The following is a 19,675-nucleotide window of genomic DNA, read 5'->3' as shown; positions in this document are numbered from 1 at the left end:
TTTGCAAGATTATTACAGTGACCCAATGAACTAGTGCTCCTAACAAAGCTCGCGCCATCACATAGAACACGCACGGGCCATGCCTCTCGAGCAGGTAAATGCTTCCGCCGGTGGAGCCATATCATCAATCTTTATGGAAAGAGAGCTGATTTGTTAATAGGTCAAGTCTCAAGCCATTCAGGAGCGGCGACCCTAGGCGCCTGCCCGAGCTCAGCCGCCGGTGGAGCGACCAAGGAGCCTCGGAGGTCAGCACGTACTCGAATAGGTGCGGCGCAAGCAGCGAGGGATGCGTCCATGGCGGCGTCGGTGCGACCACATGCACTGCTGGTGCTGTCTGCGATGAAGTGTGCACGAACCGAGATATTTGCGATCAGGAGCCGGAAACAAGTAATCACCTGTTCACGCATTGCTCTTTCGAATTCACAAGGCAGGACGATGAAACGTGACTGCAGACATACGTTCATGAACTTGACTGCAGAGGGATTCCGGTTTGGGCAACGATCATTGCTGCTTTGGGTCGCCGGTTTCCATCCCACCATGAGCACGACACGATGGAGCAGTGGCAGATCCAGGACCCGAGCTGCAGCCTGGGTCCATGGTCTAAAAATCAACAGAGCTCCAAGCAAAATTATGCAAAAACTAAAGATGAAAAACACTTGAGCTCCTCATAAGCTAGGATCAGCCTCCCTCCCAACCATTTCCTAGGTTCACCCCTGCGATGGAGGACTGGTAGAGACAAGTGAGATGCTTGTGGCAATCGGAGAAGAAAGGATTCGATCTACTCTTTGCTCTCGTCACATGAAGGGTTTGGCCCTCGTGTCGCTCTCTCCCGAGGGCGACTCGGGGGCTCCTATCCCGCGCCGCTAGAGGCTCGCCCAGGCCGCCTGGCAGTGGCGTCGAAGCCGGCAGCTGCGCACGCCCCTCCCTTATCCCCTTCCCTCTCCCTCTCCTCCCTTCAACCCCATCGCGCCAAGGTCGCTCTCCGCTCGCCCTAACCCTAGCCGCCACCAAGGTAGTGCTGAGGCCCTCCCCGCTGGATCCACCTGCCCTGGCCTTGGATCTGCGCTCTCATGGTCGGGATTCGTCTCCTCTGTGCTTGGTGGCAGATCTCCGCCCCTTCGCCGGCACATCTGCGGTGGACGCCCTAGCATAGGCGCCTGCGACGGGCAGGTTGCGGTTGGCATCGCCGTGCGTGCACGCACCAGCAGGTCGGGGCCGCCACGCTCTTGCTGCGACCTGGCCCGCGGTCTCGCCCTCTTGTGGCCGCCCCTGCCGTCGACACCCTTGTCCCCTAGCGCTCCTATGGTGGGGCGATAGGGAACGGCGCCCGACGCCTGCGGCTTGGAGGACTGCCTGCCGACTAGTGGTGGCGGTCTCCTGGCCCGCCGGTCACCAGATCCCTCTCACCGATGCAGGATCCACGATCCAGTGGCATCGGCGTGGCCCAAGGTCGCTCCTTTTTTTTCCCTCTCTACCTCTCCCCCTCGGCTACCGCACCCCACACCCCCGCTCTTCCTCCAGTGGCATGGGCAGCTTCGGGCCGCCGGTTACCAAATCGCCCAAGGGTGCTCCAGTGGCCCCGTAGTCATTCTTCCCTACTGCCTCTTGGTCATCTCCCTCGCTCCCCTCTCCTTCCACCCTACGGCAGTGGCGCTCGCTCTTGGGTTGCTCCCGGTTGTCACTCATGGGGCCATGCCCCCTCCAGCCATCTTCTTCGCTGGTAGGATTGGGAGGATGGGTCTTCATCCTCTCCATGGTGTTCGGGTTGCCGCTTCAACGAGTCGTCCCCAAACGTCGCCGTCAAGTGTTGCTGGAAGGAGGGAGGGCATCAGCTCCACCCTTCTCCCCCATGATTGTCTTTTAATTTGGTCATCGCGATCGCTTTGGTCGTCTTTGGGTCGTCGTGATGGCGGTCGCTAGCCTGCGGATGTTCCCCATAGTCATCATCGTGGATTGCTCGTGGCCATCCCATCGATTTGGCTTTCATCCAACCCTTGGTGGTTTGTTGCGTGGAGTTGGTTTTGGGAGCCTGAGCGAAAGCTTTGCCCAACATTCGTTGGTGCCAACAATGGTTGCGTTCCTTAATGTAGCTCACCTCACTGGGAGCGTTGTTGCGACCACCAAATCCATTTGGTTTTGCCAGGTGAAGACTTAGTTTGCTCCTCCATGGACAGACGGACGATGGCGGCATCGACGTCGCTTCCCCCTTGGAGGCATCATCATGACATTCTCGCTCTACCTTCGCTAGCTCCGGGTTGTTAGGCAATCGGTGATGTGCTTGTGTTCATGGTGTCCTTATCTCTTGCAGGTTTGAGTCATCTTAGGTCGTGTTGGGTGTGGTGGTGGTGTTGTAGCCTCCTTTTCTATTGTTGTATCTCTATTGCTGGTCGCAAGTGGTGGTTTTTGTAATTTGTAACTCTGTGATTTGGGGTCTTTTGCATCGTTGTAACTCTCTCTTCTTCTTAATGAAAAACATGCTATGCACATCTTAGAAAAAAAACATGAAGGGTTTGGAAGTAGCACAACGCACATATTTTCCGTGGAGAGCATATGCAGATCGGCCAGCTGCTCATGCAGATCAAGATGGAGGGCCAACTTTGGATCATGGCGGGAGAAAAAAACCTGGGTTTTGCCTCTTTAGCGAGTAAGTTGGCTCAGGATTAGCTGTGTTTCCCTCCCTCCGATCCTCTGGTTGTTTTGTTTTGTAATAGCACCTTAATTTCTCGGCACATGCTTCCATTGCGCATTGTTGTAACGTCGGTACTCCTTTCTTAATACAAAGATGCACAACTCTTTTGCATATTCAATAAGAAAAAAAAAGCTTGAGTTCAGTGGGAATGGTTCCTCCCATCTGGAGTCCTTACTTGTAGTACATGGACTCTATTGGTCAACTTCTTCAACCAAAACCAAAGTTAATTTATGCTCGCATACAGATAAAAGAATGAGTAACTTTTTTTTGGATGTGTCTCCTTGCCAGTCGATTGATTTTTTGGTTTTCCGTCAGTCACTGATATTGGCTGTTAGATTGCGATCAAACGGCTCCCGTGTTATTCATTCTCATCCTTACCTTTTCTTCCCGTTCCACCCGAGCCTACCGTCCTCTACGGTCGACACCTTCGTCCGCGGTCTGCTCGACCGCTGCAGCCTTCCAGTCCACGCCCCGTACACTTTTGTGATCCTTTCTATAATTTTGATCAAACATAAAATAGTTTGACTTTTCAAGAAAGTTGGAATAACTTAGAATTTGAAATGGAGATAGTACTATGCTAGTAGGCAATTTGCAATATGCACAAAAGTGGCCAACGGTGTTTGGAGTGAGATGGATAGATTTCCTGCATTTGGTCCTACAATCTTAAATGCTCTGCTAGTACTTGCACCATGAGAGCCCCTATATCCCGAACCCATCTAATAGCTTGCATAGTGTTTGGTGCCACTTGTGCAACCGAACAACCATCAAACCAACAGTCCATCCAAAATAGTAATGACGATTCACAACGACATAAGTGAAGGGTCAAACAAAGCGACCATCTCCTTTTCATTTGTTGCCGGCAAGTCAAACCACGGTTATGTTATGTACTCCTTATGTTGTAAGTTACAATTCGTTTTGATTTTTTTGGTACGTGATTTATACTATGCATCTAGATATACCATATATCTAGAAAAATCAAAATATGTTTGAGCCATGCCCAGCGAGTTGGCAAGCCCCAACCTAGAATCTTGAGGTTGAACTGACCTAAGCCGCCAAGCTCCGGAGGTTTACAAACTCGTGGCCATGTCACTAGACAATGTCCGTCCAACTCAACTTCTGAGCCCCGCCACAGAAATGCCTAAGGAAGCTTGCCGATCGCCTTGATAGCCCACCCTGGTAAGAGGATCGACATAGTGAAGACCGTGATCAAGGTGAGATTCGTGTTCGTTAAGGTAAGCTGCCCTCCAGAGGAGCAGGAGACCCGATTTTCAAGTCAGCAACTTTAGTCCGCAACTACATCCATTAGTGGTTGGATGTCTGCTTTCCACAACTTTCTTTACAGTGAAGTACCGATAGACCGATAGCGGTAGGCCAAGATACAGCTCGGCCACTTGACAAGGAACCACTGTTGAGCAACATGCATGTGATCTTCATAGGGTCGTATGGCAATTATTAATAGTAGGCGACGTGCCAAGTAATAGCGAGGTACCAGTGGTGACTTCGTCAATCTTGAGTATCTGCCAGCTCAGTCTTTTGGATGTGCTCATATGGGTAGGGTTACGTGCGTGTATTCATAAGGTTGAGTGTGTGTGCGCTTGTGACATTGTACAGACGATAGACGCTCACAATGTTTTGAGGGGTACCAAATGATTAGTTTTTTTAGAAATCCAAATCTAATGAGCTTAGGTGATAAAGTGGTTTGGGGAATGTGCTCTTGACAAATCTATCGCTCCCAAATCACAGCCAAATTGAAAGAACACAAAAAAAAATCCTTACCTCTAAAGTTTCCAGCAAATGTCAAAGCAGCTATAGGGGCTAAACATGATGTTCTAGTTGCCTATGCCTAGTTGCCTACCACTACCACCTCTAAAAAATTAAGCGTTATTGTGTTGAATTCCTTCTGTGCTGCCTCTCCAATAGTCTAGCTTAGAGCTAGCTCAATCAATTTTTTACTAGTTAAAACAGTGCGATAAGTACGAGACTAGCAAGTGAAAAGCTAGTCTCGCTCACTTTTCAATGCAATTCTCCCTCATAACACGATCTAACCAGCCTACCATGTATATGAGACCAACATTAACTATGAGCTATCAGCTGACTTATACTATTGGAGACGGTCTTATAATAGTTTGAATCTTGGAGTAAGATCCATCCAGTCATTGCCGTGCTAAAACATGCTACAAACAAGGAACGCATTTGACTATTCGAGGGCTTTGGCATTTCGGTGGCACAACAATAGGACACTGTGGAATACCAGGGCCTCGACCGGCACGCACTACTTGAGCCGTCGCCGATGGGCGACGACGTGCCGACGCCCCTCGCCAGGACAGCGCCGAACCTGGTGGTGACGTTGAGCCGGATGTCCTGCTCGTTCCAGTAGTGCCTGAACGCGTAGGGCTTCCCCTCCGCCTCGCCGCGCCGGTACACGCCCACGGGGTCGCTGATCACCGGGTGCGCCGCGCCGTACCTCTCCAGCAGCGTGCTCTCCTCCGCGGCCACCTCGTAGAGTCGTAGCCGACGTACCGGAGCCGCAGCGCCCGCGCCGGCCGCTCGAAGAAGTCCCGGTACGTGGACGCCACCCCGGCGAGGCCGTACGGCACCACCTCGACGACCACGGACCCGGAGCGGAGGAACAGGAGGTGCGTCAGCCCCGCGCCGTGCGCGCCCACCAGCACGTCGCACGAGTCCGCGAGGCGGGCCAGCGCCGAGAGCTCCTCCGCGGCGGCGCCCTCGCCGCTGCTGTGCCGCGGCTCCACGGTCACCAGATCTCCGGCGTGTTCACGAACCTGCGCGTCTTGTGCCGGTCCACCAGCATCAGCCTCGGCTTCGCCGCCACCATGGGCGCCGGCACCGGCAGCAGCGAGAAGGCGGACCGCAGGAAGGCGCGGAAGTCGAGCAGGGTATTGTTCCCGTCGTCGACGGCTGGCAGGAGCCGATCACGAGCGTGCCGTGATTTAGTAACCATGTAGAGCTGCATGTATCTTCTTTATATAGAAATAGAGAACACCAGAACGCTGCCGCTTGCAGCACCAATTCTCATTGGCCACTTCGTGTTCGTGTACGTATATTCGGAGTTCTGTCATTTGGCATCAGAGCCGATTCTCGCCGTCGCCATGTCGTCGAAGTCTCCGGTCAAGAGGGAGACGGGTGATGGCTCCGGCGAGAAGAAGGTCCAGCAGTCGCATTCGCCGCCACGTCGCCGTGGCCGCTCCCAAGGCCGCCGATCGCGCAACCGGGATGGTTCGCGCGTCGTCGAGCGCATCATCGAGCGGCCGTCCGCGAACGTCGCGTGGCCGATGCTGACCCGGACGAATTATCCAGAATGGGCGCTGGTCATGGAAGTCAATTTCCAGACCCTCCGCGTCTGGGACGCCGTCGATCTCGGCATCAACGACGACCCCGACGAAGACGAATACCACGACGATCGCCAGGCGATGGCCGGCCTTCTGCGCTCGGTTCCATCCGAGATGTGGAGCACCCTCGCCCGGAAGCGGACCGTGAAGGAGGCATGGGACGCGGTCAAGGTGTTGCGGATCGGGGACGATCGCGCGCGCGACGCCAGCGCGCAGCAGCTTCGCCGCGAATTCGGCATCCTCACCTTCAAGGAGGGCGAGGGCGTCACCGAGTTCGGGATCCGCATCACGACACTCGCCACCAACCTACGCACCCTCGGTGACAACATCACGGACGCCGAGGTAGTGAAGAAATTGTTGCAGGTGGTCCCAGATCGGCTGTCCCAGGCCGCGGTCTCCCTCGAGATGTTCCTCGATCTGAACAGAGTGTCGATCGAGGAGGTCATCGGGCGGCTGCGCGTGTTCGAGGAACGGGCCAAGCCAAAGGAGATCACGGATGCTATGGGGCGCCTGATGCTCTGCGAGGAAGACTGGGAGGCTCATCGCAAGGCACGCCGTGATCAGGAGAGCTCCGGTGGCGGCATGAGCTCCAGCAGCCGCGGCAAGCGCCAAGGGCGCGGACGCGGTCGTGGCGGCGCAGGGTGCACACCACGTGATGGCCATGACGGCCAGAACGCGAGGAACGGGAACGCCGGTGGTGGGAAGCCACTGCCTGGCACCCTCTGCAATAACTGCGGCAAGAAGGGCCACTGGGCCAAAGACTGTCGCGGGAAGAAGAAAGGCGCGGCGCACGTCGCGCAGGCTGAGGAAGATGAGCACGCGCTCATGTACATCGCCGCTGACATTGAGGTAAAAACGCCGGCCATAACGTGTTCTCATGTTAGGTCGCCGCTCCACCTCGATGAACCAAAGGTGCACCTCCACCTCAGCCAAGAGGAGGAGAGTGTGGTCTCTCGTCGCTGGGTGTTGGATACCGGGGCGACGAACCATATGACGGGTACACGCTCCATTTTCGCCGAGCTGGATGCAGGCGTCACGGGGACCGTCAGGTTCGGGGACGGCTCGGTGGTTGAGATCCAAGGCAAGGGGACGGTGTTGTTCGTCTGCAAGACCGGCGAGCATCGTCTGCTAGACGGCGTCTACTACATTCCTCGCCTCACCACCAGCATCATTAGCCTCGGCCAAATGGACGAGGACGGCTTCAAGGTCAACATCGAGGGGGGCGTACTGCGCCTCTACGACCAGCAGCGTCAACTGCTGGCGAAGGTACACCGGTCCCCAAGCCGGCTTTACCTCCTCGACATGAAGATTGCTGCGCCGGTGTGTCTCACTGCGCGTGTCGGAGATGTGGCATGGCGCTGGCACGAGCGCTACGGCCACCTCAATTTCCAGGCGCTCCGCAAGCTTGGGCGCGGCGACATGGTGCGTGGGCTGCCCGTGATTGATCACGTGGATCAAATCTGCGAGGACTGCATTCTGGCGAAGCAGAAGCGCACGCCGTTCCCCCGGGCAGCCAAGTACCGAGCTCAGGAGGAGCTTGAGCTCGTACATGGAGACTTGTGCGGCCCCATCTCGCCACCAACTCCAGCTGGCAACCTCTACTTCCTGCTGCTGGTGGATGACATGAGTCGCTTCATGTGGCTCACCCTCCTGCGCTCCAAGGCAGACGCACCGGCGGCGATCATCGCTTTCCAGGCACGCGTCGAGCGTGAATGTGGAAAGAAGCTGAAGGTGCTTCGCACCGATAATGGTGGTGAGTTCACCTCAGTGGAATTTGGTGAATACTGTGCAGGTGAAGGCATCCAGCGACATCACTCGGCACCGTACTCACCTCAACAAAACGGCGTCGTCGAGCGCCGGAACCAAATGATCGTGGGCACGGCCAGGAGCATCCTGCGCGCCCGCGGCATGCCTGGCCGCTTCTGGGGGGAGGCGGTTCACACCGCCGTGTTCCTGCTCAACCGAGCACCGACGAGCGCGCTCGATGGCCTGACCCCGTACCAGGCGTGGTACGGCAAGAAGCCACCCGTGCACTTCCTCAAAGTGTTCGGGTGCATCGCCTACATCAAGCACCTCCGTCCACATCCCAGCAAGCTCGATGACCGGGGCCAGAAGGTTGTCTTCATCGGGTACGAGAGTGGATCGAAGGCGTACCGCTTCCTCGACCCCACCACTGATCGTGTCCACGTCTCACGCGACGCCGTCTTCGATGAAGGCGCGCGCTGGGAGTGGACCGAGGCGTCATCAAGTGGCGACCAGGAACCGTTCACCGTCGAGTATGAGTACGAGCTCAGGCGGGAGCCCTCAGCGGCATCAACCGCGAGGACAGCTGCTTCACCTCCGCCTACTCCAGGATCTCCGCCCACGCCGGAGGCACAGCCGGTGTCATCGTCACCAGCAACTCCCAGCATCCCCACGGGGGTGCAGGTCGAGTTTGTGACACCGCTCACCACTGACCACAACCTCGACGCAGATGACGACAAGGATCTGGAGCACCGGTACAGAACGCTTGAGAACGTCCTTGGCACGAATACTGTGCCCGGACTGGCTCAACGCATCATTGAGGATGCTGAGCTGCACAATGTCAGTGTGGAGGAACCCAAGTCCTTCAAGGACGCCGATGGTGATCCGAACTGGAACGCCGCAATGGAGGAGGAGCTCAAGTCGATCCGCGACAACGACACTTGGGTGCTTGCCGAGCTCCCGCGCGGCCACCACGCCATCGGCCTCAAATGGGTGTATAAGGTGAAGCGGGACGAGAATGGGGCCATTGTCAAGTACAAGGCTCGTCTCGTCGCGAAGGGGTACGTGCAACGGCCCGGCATCGACTATGAAGAGGCCTTCGCCCCCGTCGCGCGGCAGGAATCAGTGCGCCTGCTCCTCGCCATTGCAGCGCACTACGGCTGGGGCGTCCACCACATGGACGTCAAATCGGCGTTCCTGAACGGGGAGCTCCAGGAGGAGGTCTATGTCCAACAGCCCCCCGGCTTCATCGATGGCAAGAACAAGCACAAGGTGCTTCGCCTTCACAAGGCGCTGTACGGGCTCCGCCAGGCTCCACGAGCCTGGAATCAGAAGCTTGATGCTTCGCTGATCAGGCTCGGCTTCACTCGCTGCATCGACGAGCACGGGATGTACACTCGCGGGAAGGGCGCAGGGCGCCTGATCGTGGGCGTCTACGTTGATGATTTAATCATCACCGGTGGCGACGCAGGGGCTGTGAACAAGTTCAAGGCCCAGATGATGAGCACCTTCCGCATGAGTGATCTCGGGCTTCTCTCATATTACCTCGGCCTGGAGGTGACACAGGGAGCAGCCGGGATCACGCTTCGTCAGTCTGCCTACGCCGGCAAGATCCTTGAGAAGGCGGGACTGGGAGGCTGCAATACCAGCGCCACACCCATGGAGCCGAAGTTGAAATTGCTCAAAGAAGGGACGACGCCGAGCGTGGATGCCACGGAGTACCGCAGTCTTATCGGCAGCCTCAGGTACCTGTGCAACTCTAGGCCGGACTTGGCGTATCCGGTGGGGTACCTTAGCCGGTTCATGGAGGCACCACGTCAAGAGCACCTCGCTGCAGTCAAGCGAGTCCTTCGTTATGTGGCGGGGACGCTGCACTGGGGCTTGCACTACCACCCGGGAAAGAAGGACGGAGGCACTCCAAAGCTGCTGGGCTACTCCGACAGCGACTTAGCCGGTGATGTCAATGACCGGAAGAGCACCAGCGGCCTCATCTTCTTCCTAGCGGGAGGGCCGGTTGCCTGGCAATCGGCGAAACAGAAGGTGGTTGCTCTGTCTTCTTGCGAAGCAGAGTACATCGCAGCCGCTGCGGCTGCGTGCGAGGCAGCCTGGCTGGCGCGGTTACTGGCTGAGCTCGTCGGAGGAGCGACCCTCGCACCTAGGCTCAAGGTGGACAACAAGTCCGCCATCGCTTTGATGAAAAACCCTGTGCATCATGACCGGAGTAAGCATATAGACGTGAAGTTCCACTTCATCCGGGAATGCTGCGACAGGAAGCTGATCGACGTCGAGTTCGTCGGCACTGAACTACAGCTGGGCGACATCCTCACGAAGGCGCTCGGTCGTAGCCGGTTCCAGGAGCTTCGGGGTGGAATCGGCATGAAAAATCTTGTGTAATTGTACTCCAGGGCTTAGGAGGAGATTGTTATAGTAAGCCCAGGATAGCATCTTCTATTTTCTAGGAAGTAGATTAGTGCGCGATCGCCTGTCTTTTGCTCGCGTACGCCGCGCTGTCGCGCGTCCTTCACGGCACGGCCCAGGGTGCTGGGATGGCAGGAGCCGATCACGAGCGTGCCGTGATTTAGTAACCATGTAGAGCTGCATGTATCTTCTTTATATAGAAATAGAGAACACCAGAACGCTGCCGCTTGCAGCACCAATTCTCATTGGCCACTTCGTGTTCGTGTACGTATATTCGGAGTTCTGTCAACGGCGAGGTCGCCGCGGCCGCGGAGGCCGACGATGGCCCACGGGTAGCAGCGCACCTCCGTGTCCGAGTCGAAGTCAACGACGTCGTGCGCGGACAACGCCTCCAGCACGGGCGCGAACCTGGCGACGAACCACCGTGCCCGCCGACGGTGGTGACGACCAGCTGCACCTGGCAATCGAACGCGCGCGCGGTGGCGAAGAGCGGCACCAGCACGTCGGCGAAGCTGTGCCGCAGGTTGCGGAGGTGCCGGCTCACCGTGAACACCACGGCCGGGTACACGACGCGGGCTTCGAAGGTCACCCGCTCGCTGTCGCGGATGTACCGGCCGCTCTGGGCCTTGATGCGCCACGTCGTCGTCGCGTTGGCCTGCTGCTTCTGGCCCGCCGGAGCAAGGTAGAGCACCGTGTTGGTGGCGCCGACGGCGCGCACGTCGCCGACCAGCCGGCAAATAAATCTGGTGCTGCGGATCGGTCGTCACGTCGCACAGCGGTCTTGCTCCTGATTTGAGTGATCCAGATTAATCACGATTAGTACTTGCGGATTACTGGAATGAATTAGCATACGTACATTTATACACGTACCGTCGCCGTCGTGCCTGTGGGTGTTCCGGCCGCTCCTCCTCGGTGGACTGGCCGGCGCCTGTACGATTGCATGCCGCGCCAGATCTAACAACAGCAGCTGATCAGTGATGAGCATTCAACCTTCTTCTTTTTCCTTTTTTTAGGAACAGAAAAAAGGACGAAGAACAAATGCACTCACCCACGGCGGCGGCCGTCTTGTTGCCGGCGGTGAACAAGCGCGCCGCGAATGGGTGCGCCACGAAGAACACGACGATGCCGACGACGAGGAAGCGGATGGTGACCTAGCCAGCCATGCGTGCATAGCTATGGTGACGATGGAGCTCCATATGCGTACGCATGCAGCATCGATCATCTATCGATTTCATCGTACCGTTCAAGTGTTCATGAGCATGGGAATGAGATTTGGCCATTTGAGCGAGTAGGGTTGCAGCCAGGGTGGGGAAGGGTAGGACGGCAACGAAGACGCGATCCAAGACTCAATTGGCTAGCTGTGAAATCTTGTAATCGACGATCAGTGTTAGCTGTGCTACACATCCAAGTCATGAAGAGTTAATGACGGATTAGTAAACTATCAAGTACTAACCTCTGAGTTAATGACCATCACGTGATTCGACTGGCCAATTGGTCCATATTAACCTAGGATTTTGCTATTCGTGAGCGCCGTACTAGGCTATTTGGGCGAGTAGAATCTCAGAGACTTTTGTAGCCGTGCCTTTTGTTTAATCAGTGTAACTGTCCTCTCCGCGTTTAATTAATTTTGAAATTAGTTAACTGAGTATACAATCAGTTAGCTAAAATCGATGTTAACGACTGCCACGTGATTAAGCCAGAGGCAGAGAGAATCCATGTACTATGTTCTTTTTTCTATAGGATAGAGGTACTATGTTTCCCTTCTTTTTCGGGAGAGAGTAGTATAGTTTTGACCGAGGGCAAAATAGTAATTGGGAAAGAATGAAGCAGCACTCGCTGCAAATAAACACCGAGTCTTTTGTGGCCCAATTGCGCATTAGGCCTAGTAGAGACGTCTGTGTCCGCGGCCCATCAAGCATAGTCTCGGCCCACTACACCTCTTTCTGTTGTCTTTCCCTCAAAAGTCTCGACCTCGCACACCATCGCCATCGTCATCCAAGGGGAAACCCCTCCTCGCCCCCGCCGCGCCGCCGAACCCTCCTCGCGCCGCCCCATCTGCCCGCGCCCGCGCCTGCGTCGCCGAACACCGGACCACGCAGCCGGCCTCGAGTTTGCCACCCGCCCGCCCGCCCGCCCGCCGCCGTCCTCCTCCTCCTCTCGTCTCCTGTAATGGCGTCGAGAGGAGGCCACTCCGGGATTAGTGGTGAGCCCTGGCCTCCTTCGGATTGCGCGCTCCTATTTGTTCTCCCCTACCATGAGCGATCGAGCCCTAATCGTCCGTTCGGTTACTTCGATTCAGTTCTCCTTGTCCCTAGCGCGATATTGATCTAGGTGGTATTCGCCCACCCCGACCCTATCCGCGTGTGGGTTCACGCATTAAGGTTTCTATTAACCTAACGTAGCAATTGCTACCGTTAACACTTATTTTGCGATGATCTTCGGTACAAACTGCACCTCCCTGTTTACGCCCTGTGCTATGCGGGCCACTGGAGGTGGGAAGTTTTAAAGTGAATTGAAGAGCTTGGTGCTATTGGTGAATGCTAGGTCTAGATATCAACTCTGTGCAATGTTGAGCCTTTACCTTTAGTTCTTTTTTTGGTGGATATCACAACTGCGAGCATATTCAATTTCTGGAACTGCACAAGTTCTAACTATGGGTTCATGCTCTGTGCAGATTCTTTTCGCAATGGCACAAAGCGACATGACAGCAATAAAGAGGTATGGTTCTTATACTTCTTAATTGAGTTATTATCTGCACAGTTGATGGAGACCTGAATGATTATGTGTTTTATTTCTTGCTCAGACTTGTTCTCCTATGCAGCATTCACATATAGTTTTATTGTTTCTGACTAAATGCTGCTGTTTTATTTCTCCATTTCTGTAATAAAATTGTAAGCGCTTCATAAATTTCCTAAAGTTGGATGTTGATTCTCAAAGACCACGTGGTGTAAATTGACCAACAGAAAAGCATGTCTTCTTTTGAATTCTGTTGCGCTAAATATTTTTTGTTACTTTTATCATTGATTATATGTAGTGGATTTCATGTTCAAGATGCATTTGGTTGCCTGGTTGATGACATTTTCTAATAAATACACATGTACAATATTTTTAGAGAAGCATATTGTTATTCCAATTGCTGCTGTTTTATTATTGTTATTGCATATTCAGGAGTTCTTTTAGTCAAATATCATCAATATGTGTTGTAGCTACTGTCTGTAGATACCATATCTGTTCTCATGCTTTGTTTGTTCTGCCGTTGCAGAACACAAGTCAGCAAGGTGTGAATTCTTTCAGGATGCAAAAAGAAAGGCAATCAGAGTTGGCAAGACCTGGAAGAGTTTTCAATAGAAACATTAGCAGAGGAGGCTACTCTCAAAGTCAGCATGGTACGTAACCACTTGACTGTACCTGAATAGTAACTTATTAGGGAAAAAAAACTTAAAACTTTGAGGATACCTGCTTACATGGGCATGTGGTGTCATGGTGTGCATGGTGACTTGTTAGGGGTAAAAACTGATCTGTAGTCAGTACATTTCATCTTAGGAGAGGAAGTTAATTGTATTTGCAATCTTTTTTTTAAAATTTTTTTCTTATGAGTTATTTTCAAGCTACCAACCATATGTTGATACATGTGCTGAATGGAAACTGCTGTTACACTTAGACATGTTTTACATGACATAACACTATTTGCCTAGATTAACCATTATGATATGTGGAAGCTCTTGCTCTTGCATTCTGTTGTTTCTTGGCGCTCCTATGTAACATTTGATAGCTTTTATAATGGTTATGGATACATATTCTGAGGCAACATTACATCTTTCATTCTTATTTTATAGATTAGTAGGTAGTGCCTATATGCTTTATTAAGTCAGTGAAATAGAAAATTATTATGATTATTATTTGCTATCTAGCATTTCAGCATAATATATTACTTCTAACCTTTTGAACATCTGATATTTTCAGGATTCACACAGGAATTTCGTATTGTCAAGGACAACAGAAGTAAACAGAAAGAGGCTGTTGAGACTTTGCCAGAAGCATCTCATAACAGGGATCCTAGCAATGAACATACTGTTTCAAATGTTGGAGATAAAAGGTAGAGTATGCCAATCAATCCCTTTGTATTCTGTTTTTTATGTAAATGGAACTGGAGTGGTACACACAAATAGAAAATATTTGTATCATCTGAAGATAATCAGATAATTGGAACTTGCAGCTGCAGTAACATAACGCAAACTGGTGATGTAGCTGTAGGTGGTCTCTAATGCAGTGTTTTCTTTCATCTTGATGTTATTTGACTGATTTGTGGGTTTTACACGGCTGATGTGACCCTTTTTTTTTTCTTCTGAAATTGCTTGCCTCCTTTACTCATGTTTTAGTAGGTCTAACAACATATTTCTATTCTCCGTTAGTGTTAGTTCAGATAAATGTTTTGTAGTATTATTGGCTTCTCTGCTTTCTGATCTATAGCTGCTTTATTTCTTTTATCTACACTGAAATTTGCTGCATCGTTTTCACCAGTATCACATCTGTTCATATATGTCATTGTCCTGTTTCTGAAGCTCAACTGAAAAGCTAGCTGCACAACACCATTTGGTTACTCCCAATGTTAATGGTCATGGAGCAGCTCAAGCTGACAAAGGTATCAAAAGTGCTGCCCAAGCCTCTAGTGTCCGGAAGTTGGAACAATCAGAAGGGATGCAAGCAACAGTGGTTGGTTCTCATGCAGTTTCAGGAAAGGGCAGCCAGAACAGAGTGGCCACTCCGCCATCCGGGAAAAATAATTTTGGTGGGGAACTTTGCTGTTCCTCATCAGATCCAATCCATGTACCCTCACCTGGTTCAAAATCAGCTGGAACTTTTGGAGCCATAAAGCGTGAAGTTGGAGTAGTTGGTGCTAGGCAACGGCCTTCTGACAGTCCAGCAACAAACACATCTACTTCTAACAGCTTAGCCAAAGTGACATCGGCACAAAAGGATAATCCTCAGAATGAACACCAATCTGGACTCCCTGGCGCCTCTTTGAGAAATGGCCGTCTTAATTTGCCTGTACCGTTGAGCGGTAGGGCATCCCACCATGTTAGTCACACGAAAGGTTAGCACTTCCGTGGGAATTTGATTTGTTAGGATTGTTGATAAATAAGTAGCTTCTTATGGTTAGCATCTCACCTCTTATTACTCATACTTTCCCTAAGACATTATGCATGCAAGTTTTATACTGCCATAGAGAAGATAAAATGCTTTTTTATAAGAAAAAGCATTAACTTAGTTTACAAGTGCGTAATCGGCTCCCCATTGCATTAGACCTATAGTTTCTCTTTTTGTACATTCGTACCACATCGTTCTAAGTTGATTAGAAACTGATTACAATATCTGAAAAGGATATACAGTAGTTTTGCTGGGCATTTTACCAGCTTTCAAATGAAAAATTTTGTGCTAACAAGTAAACTGTCATCATTGAACTAAGTTGAAATTATTATCTGCACTCCCTGGGAGAAAAGGCTGTGCTCTTTTTCATCTTTGGTAGCCCTTTTGTCTAGCATATTGAAATTTAAAAGTACTTCTCACTTGTATGCAGTTAGCCCACATCTGGAGTGGAAGCCCAAATCAATAAGCCCCAGCTGTGTCAATCATGAAGTTAGTGTTGTGCCTCCCAGTGTTGATTGTAACCAGGCAGATTTGGCTGGCTTATCTAAGAAGCTTTCACAAGCTAATGCATCTCAAGATGAACATGTTATCATACCTGAGCACATCAGGGTACCAGACTCTGAAAGAACACATCTCATCTTCGGTACTTTTGAACCAGAAATTGACCCAAAGGCATCGGTAACAGCATCCCATACTGTTGTGACTACAGAAGACTTGAATGATCATCCTTCTCCAAGGTGATTCTGCAGCATAATGTTTTGGATCTTGCTCCCTTTTCATGATCAAGCTGGTGACTGTAGCCGCTCCAGTGTTTCCATTTGGTGATTCTATCTTGAGTTTCTTGTTTTGTTTTCTAAACTTATTATATCAATAAATTGAATTGGACTTGCTTTTGTTTGTTGCCAGCAGTCAGACAGCATTGAACTCCATCACATCCACTGATGTGGCTCCTAATGACAAGATGGATCATCTTGGTTCTTGCAGCCCACTGCCACAGCCAGAGTCAATCATTTCAGTTTCTGAACATCAGCAATCATTGACCGAGAGTGTGGAGGCTCCCAGTCCTGGGGTTGTTGGTGAGTACGGGACAAATGAGATGATTACAAGCAAGGTCACATATTCTCAGCCTCAGTTCCAACATCAGGACAATCCAGCTATACAGAACTTTAAGGTGACTCGCTTTAAATCGGATGACAATGTTCCATTTTACTTTCTCTGTACTATTCCTTTGAATTTCGATGTTAAACTGACACTTTCACCTTCATGATGTACCAGTCATACGAGCCAGATTCTAGATATGTGATGCCATTTATCACAAAATTTGTTGATGGTCAAACAGCACAAAGTACAGCTTATACATCTGAGGTAACATAGACACACTTGTCTGCTGATACACTTGGTGTCTGTTATATGCTGCTCGGATTCATATTTAGAAACAGAAATTTTTCTGAACCATCTGTTTGCGAATGTTTCAATCCTGGAAGCTATATATCTCCACTTGTTTTTGTTTGGTTGTATTTTGGTACCATTTCTCTTCCATTTATACAGTCACCTATTGAGTATCTTCCTCTTGTAGGCTTATATTTGCTGGTCATTAATGGATTTTGTATTGTATGAAACATAGTTATGAACAGTTTTATGGATTGTATGGCATCTAGTTTTGAATAGTTATTTGAGAACCTGCCTAGAACTTTTGAACTCCAGGCCAGTATGTCTTTTCAGAGGTTGGATTCATCATGGCTGTTGGCTTAACATTCTCATGCAACTATCATGATAGTATCTAGGTTTTTTTGTTAGTGCATATTCATTGTCCCAGGCTTATGTGAGATTTTGTTGACAGGCCATGGGCTTACATCCTGCAAATGCCCATCAGTTACCTGCATCTGGAGCAGCTCAACAACCGGTGCCCCAGATGTATCCTCAACAATTTCCAGTGCCACAGTATCCAAACTTCTTGCCATATCGCAATGTTTACTCAGCACAGTATGGGTCTCCAATGGTTGTCCCGAACTATTCAAGCAATCCTGCATTTCCTCAGTTGCCACACGCCAGTAGCTATCTGGTGATGCCAAATGGAGCCCCACAACTAGCAGCGAATGGCATGAAATATGGGTCGTCCCATCAGTATAAGCCAGTGTTTCAAGGAACCCCTGCTGGATATGGTGGCTATGCAAGTCATAACAGTTACCCTGTCAGTAACGGTGTAATTAGCAGCACAGGTGCTATTGAGGATGCCAATATGAATAAATACAAGGACAACAATCTCTATGCACCCAATCCACAGGTAGCAAGGAATCTTTTCTGGACCGTTAACTATTTCTTTAGGCTTTTTTGTTCCTGCTGTGTTGACTAACATTTTTCTTTCCCATGCTTGTCAGGCTGAAGCAGCAGATCTATGGGTTCAGGGTCAGAGAGAGATTCTCAATATGCCACCTGCGCAGTTCTACAATATAGTGGGACAGCCAGTTTCCCCCCATGCAGCATACCTGCCACCCCACAATGGTCACCCTTCTTTCAGTCCAGCTCCTCCCCATCCTGCTCAGTTGCAGTACCCGGGCTTTCCGCATGCACTGCACCCAACATCGGTGACCATGGTGCAGAACCCACAGGCCATGGTACATCAGCCAGGAGCCCCAGGAAATCTGGGCCTTGACATGGCAGCCATGGGGCCTGGCAGTCAAGTTGGAGCATTTCAGCAGAACCAGCTTGGCCATCTCGGCTGGGCGCCGCAATCCTTTTGAAGATTCTGACATGCTTCCCTGGTTCGACAAGTGAAATTTCGGTTCCGTATTCAAAGAAACCTGATTGAAGTGCCATGCTGTAATATGCTGGATAACCTGATGGATGCCAGGTTTTTTGGTTTAATTATAAAAAGGAAACCCATTTTTTTTTACAGTGCCTCGGTGATTCACAAATGTCTCGAGCTTCTTTTTGGAACACTTGTTGGTTCAGGTTCTTATTCCAAAATTTTGAATTCGTAATTGATTGTGGGTAGTTGACAGAAGGTAAAGAAGAAACGAACACCTGGCAAAGTGATAAACTGCAACATTGATCTACAAACCGTATTATAAACAAGATCTACTCTGCAACCCGGTCTGGTAAATTGCGATGTGCAGCCAAAATAGATTCGTGATGCGTATGTTAGAGAAGGGGGATGATTTGGGTAATTGGGTTTGGAAAGAACGTGATTATAAACGATTTGATCACTTGAGTGGATCAAATAGTTAAAGTTCGAACCTGAATGACTCCACTAGATAACATTTACTAGATACCAATTGGATGTTGACACGATGAGTGGATTGAAGTTCGACAGTTGAAAAGGCATGTGACAAGATACCATCCTCAAAACCTTTCAAGGAAAAAACAATACCCTTTGCACATGCAACAAAGGCGTTTGATCTTATCCATATTGTTATTAAACAAAGGATGTTAGAGAAGGAGGCGGGACATGCTGGCGCTTTGCATCTTTTTCCCCCCTCATTGCTGTCTCCTTTTGTGTGGTTGCCCATATAGATCTCACACAACCTGGCCAACGCAGACAGACCATGAGACCTCGTATCGTCAGAATCGCTCGAGGAAGGGCATGCACAAGTTTCGGAGCAATTTCTTGTTTGAAATAATGTTAAGTTAACATGAGTATACTTGAGCCTTGATACATGACTAACCTGAGGTGAATTATACTTTTCTTTTTACTCCATCCAGATCCACGAGGGACCAAAAGGTGCAAGAGAATTTAGAGTTCCTCGTTCTCTAGGATTTTTTGTTTAATAAAAAAGTATTAAATAGGAATATATTAGTTGCGTATAAAAATTGAGCGAGACTACCACTTGGAGAATTACTTTCTAGAGCATTTGATTTGAATAACAAGGCTCGTCCCTCCTTTTCTCTTATACTCCGATTAACATTTCGAATTTTTCCTAAGGGAAAAAGGAAGTTAGCATGCTATTTTCAAATTTCTTCAATTTTCCTCTATATTATGCGCATCTATTTCTAATATAAATTATCGTATTTTCGACACCAATAAAACTATAAAACTCACTAGGTTTCATTTTAACATTCTTTTCATGCATCTTTTTAAGGATTTTCTTCATCGTGCATCTTTTTAAGGATTTTAAGTGCTTTCTTATAGTTGGGGCCAGTCCAGTGCACCCACCATAGCATGGGTCTACGAGTAGTTATCGGCCCTACCATTACGTGTGGCGCCTTAACAAATTTCCTTGTGTCGCTTCCGATAATGACCCCCAACCTGCCCACGTTTGTGCCTTTGCTTAACGACAATAATATATTTGATCCCAGTTTTGCCCTCCAACGATACAGAGCACAAAAA

General features: G+C 50.4%; 1 protein-coding gene across 2 annotated transcripts; it reads left to right on the top strand.

The window, feature by feature from the left end:
• The first annotated feature begins 12,234 nt into the window (after positions 1–12,234).
• Positions 12,235–18,243, top strand: LOC101768529. 2 transcript variants are annotated; one of them, XM_004983991.3, is made up of 10 exons: positions 12,235–12,403; positions 12,875–12,918; positions 13,463–13,586; positions 14,164–14,296; positions 14,763–15,295; positions 15,779–16,085; positions 16,258–16,519; positions 16,624–16,713; positions 17,189–17,632; positions 17,727–18,243. In XM_004983991.3, the coding sequence occupies exons 1-10, from the start codon at positions 12,370–12,372 to the stop codon at positions 18,087–18,089; spliced, it is 2,334 nt and encodes a 777-aa protein (XP_004984048.1). In that variant the 5' UTR covers positions 12,235–12,369; the 3' UTR covers positions 18,090–18,243. The 2 variants fall into 2 exon arrangements, with proteins under 2 accessions (XP_004984048.1, XP_004984047.1); XM_004983990.3 differs by having other exon boundaries at positions 16,255–16,519.
• Positions 18,244–19,675: the final 1,432 nt, after the last annotated feature.

The sequence above is a fragment of the Setaria italica genome, chromosome IX (genome assembly GCF_000263155.2).
Source record: "Setaria italica strain Yugu1 chromosome IX, Setaria_italica_v2.0, whole genome shotgun sequence".
Taxonomy (NCBI): domain Eukaryota; kingdom Viridiplantae; phylum Streptophyta; class Magnoliopsida; order Poales; family Poaceae; genus Setaria; species Setaria italica.
The sequence above is the reverse complement of the archived record's forward strand: the minus strand, read 5'-3'. Positions and strand labels throughout refer to the sequence as shown.

Excerpts from the sequence above, each read along its gene's own strand:
- LOC101768529 (XM_004983990.3), top strand. The coding sequence starts at position 12,370 with ATGGCGTCGAGAGGAGGCCACTCCGGGATTAGTG. Across the intron at positions 15,296-15,778 it reads CCATGTTAGTCACACGAAAG|TTAGCCCACATCTGGAGTGG; the intron begins GTTAGCACTTCC and ends ACTTGTATGCAG. Across the intron at positions 16,086-16,254 it reads AATGATCATCCTTCTCCAAG|CAGTCAGACAGCATTGAACT; the intron begins GTGATTCTGCAG and ends GTTTGTTGCCAG.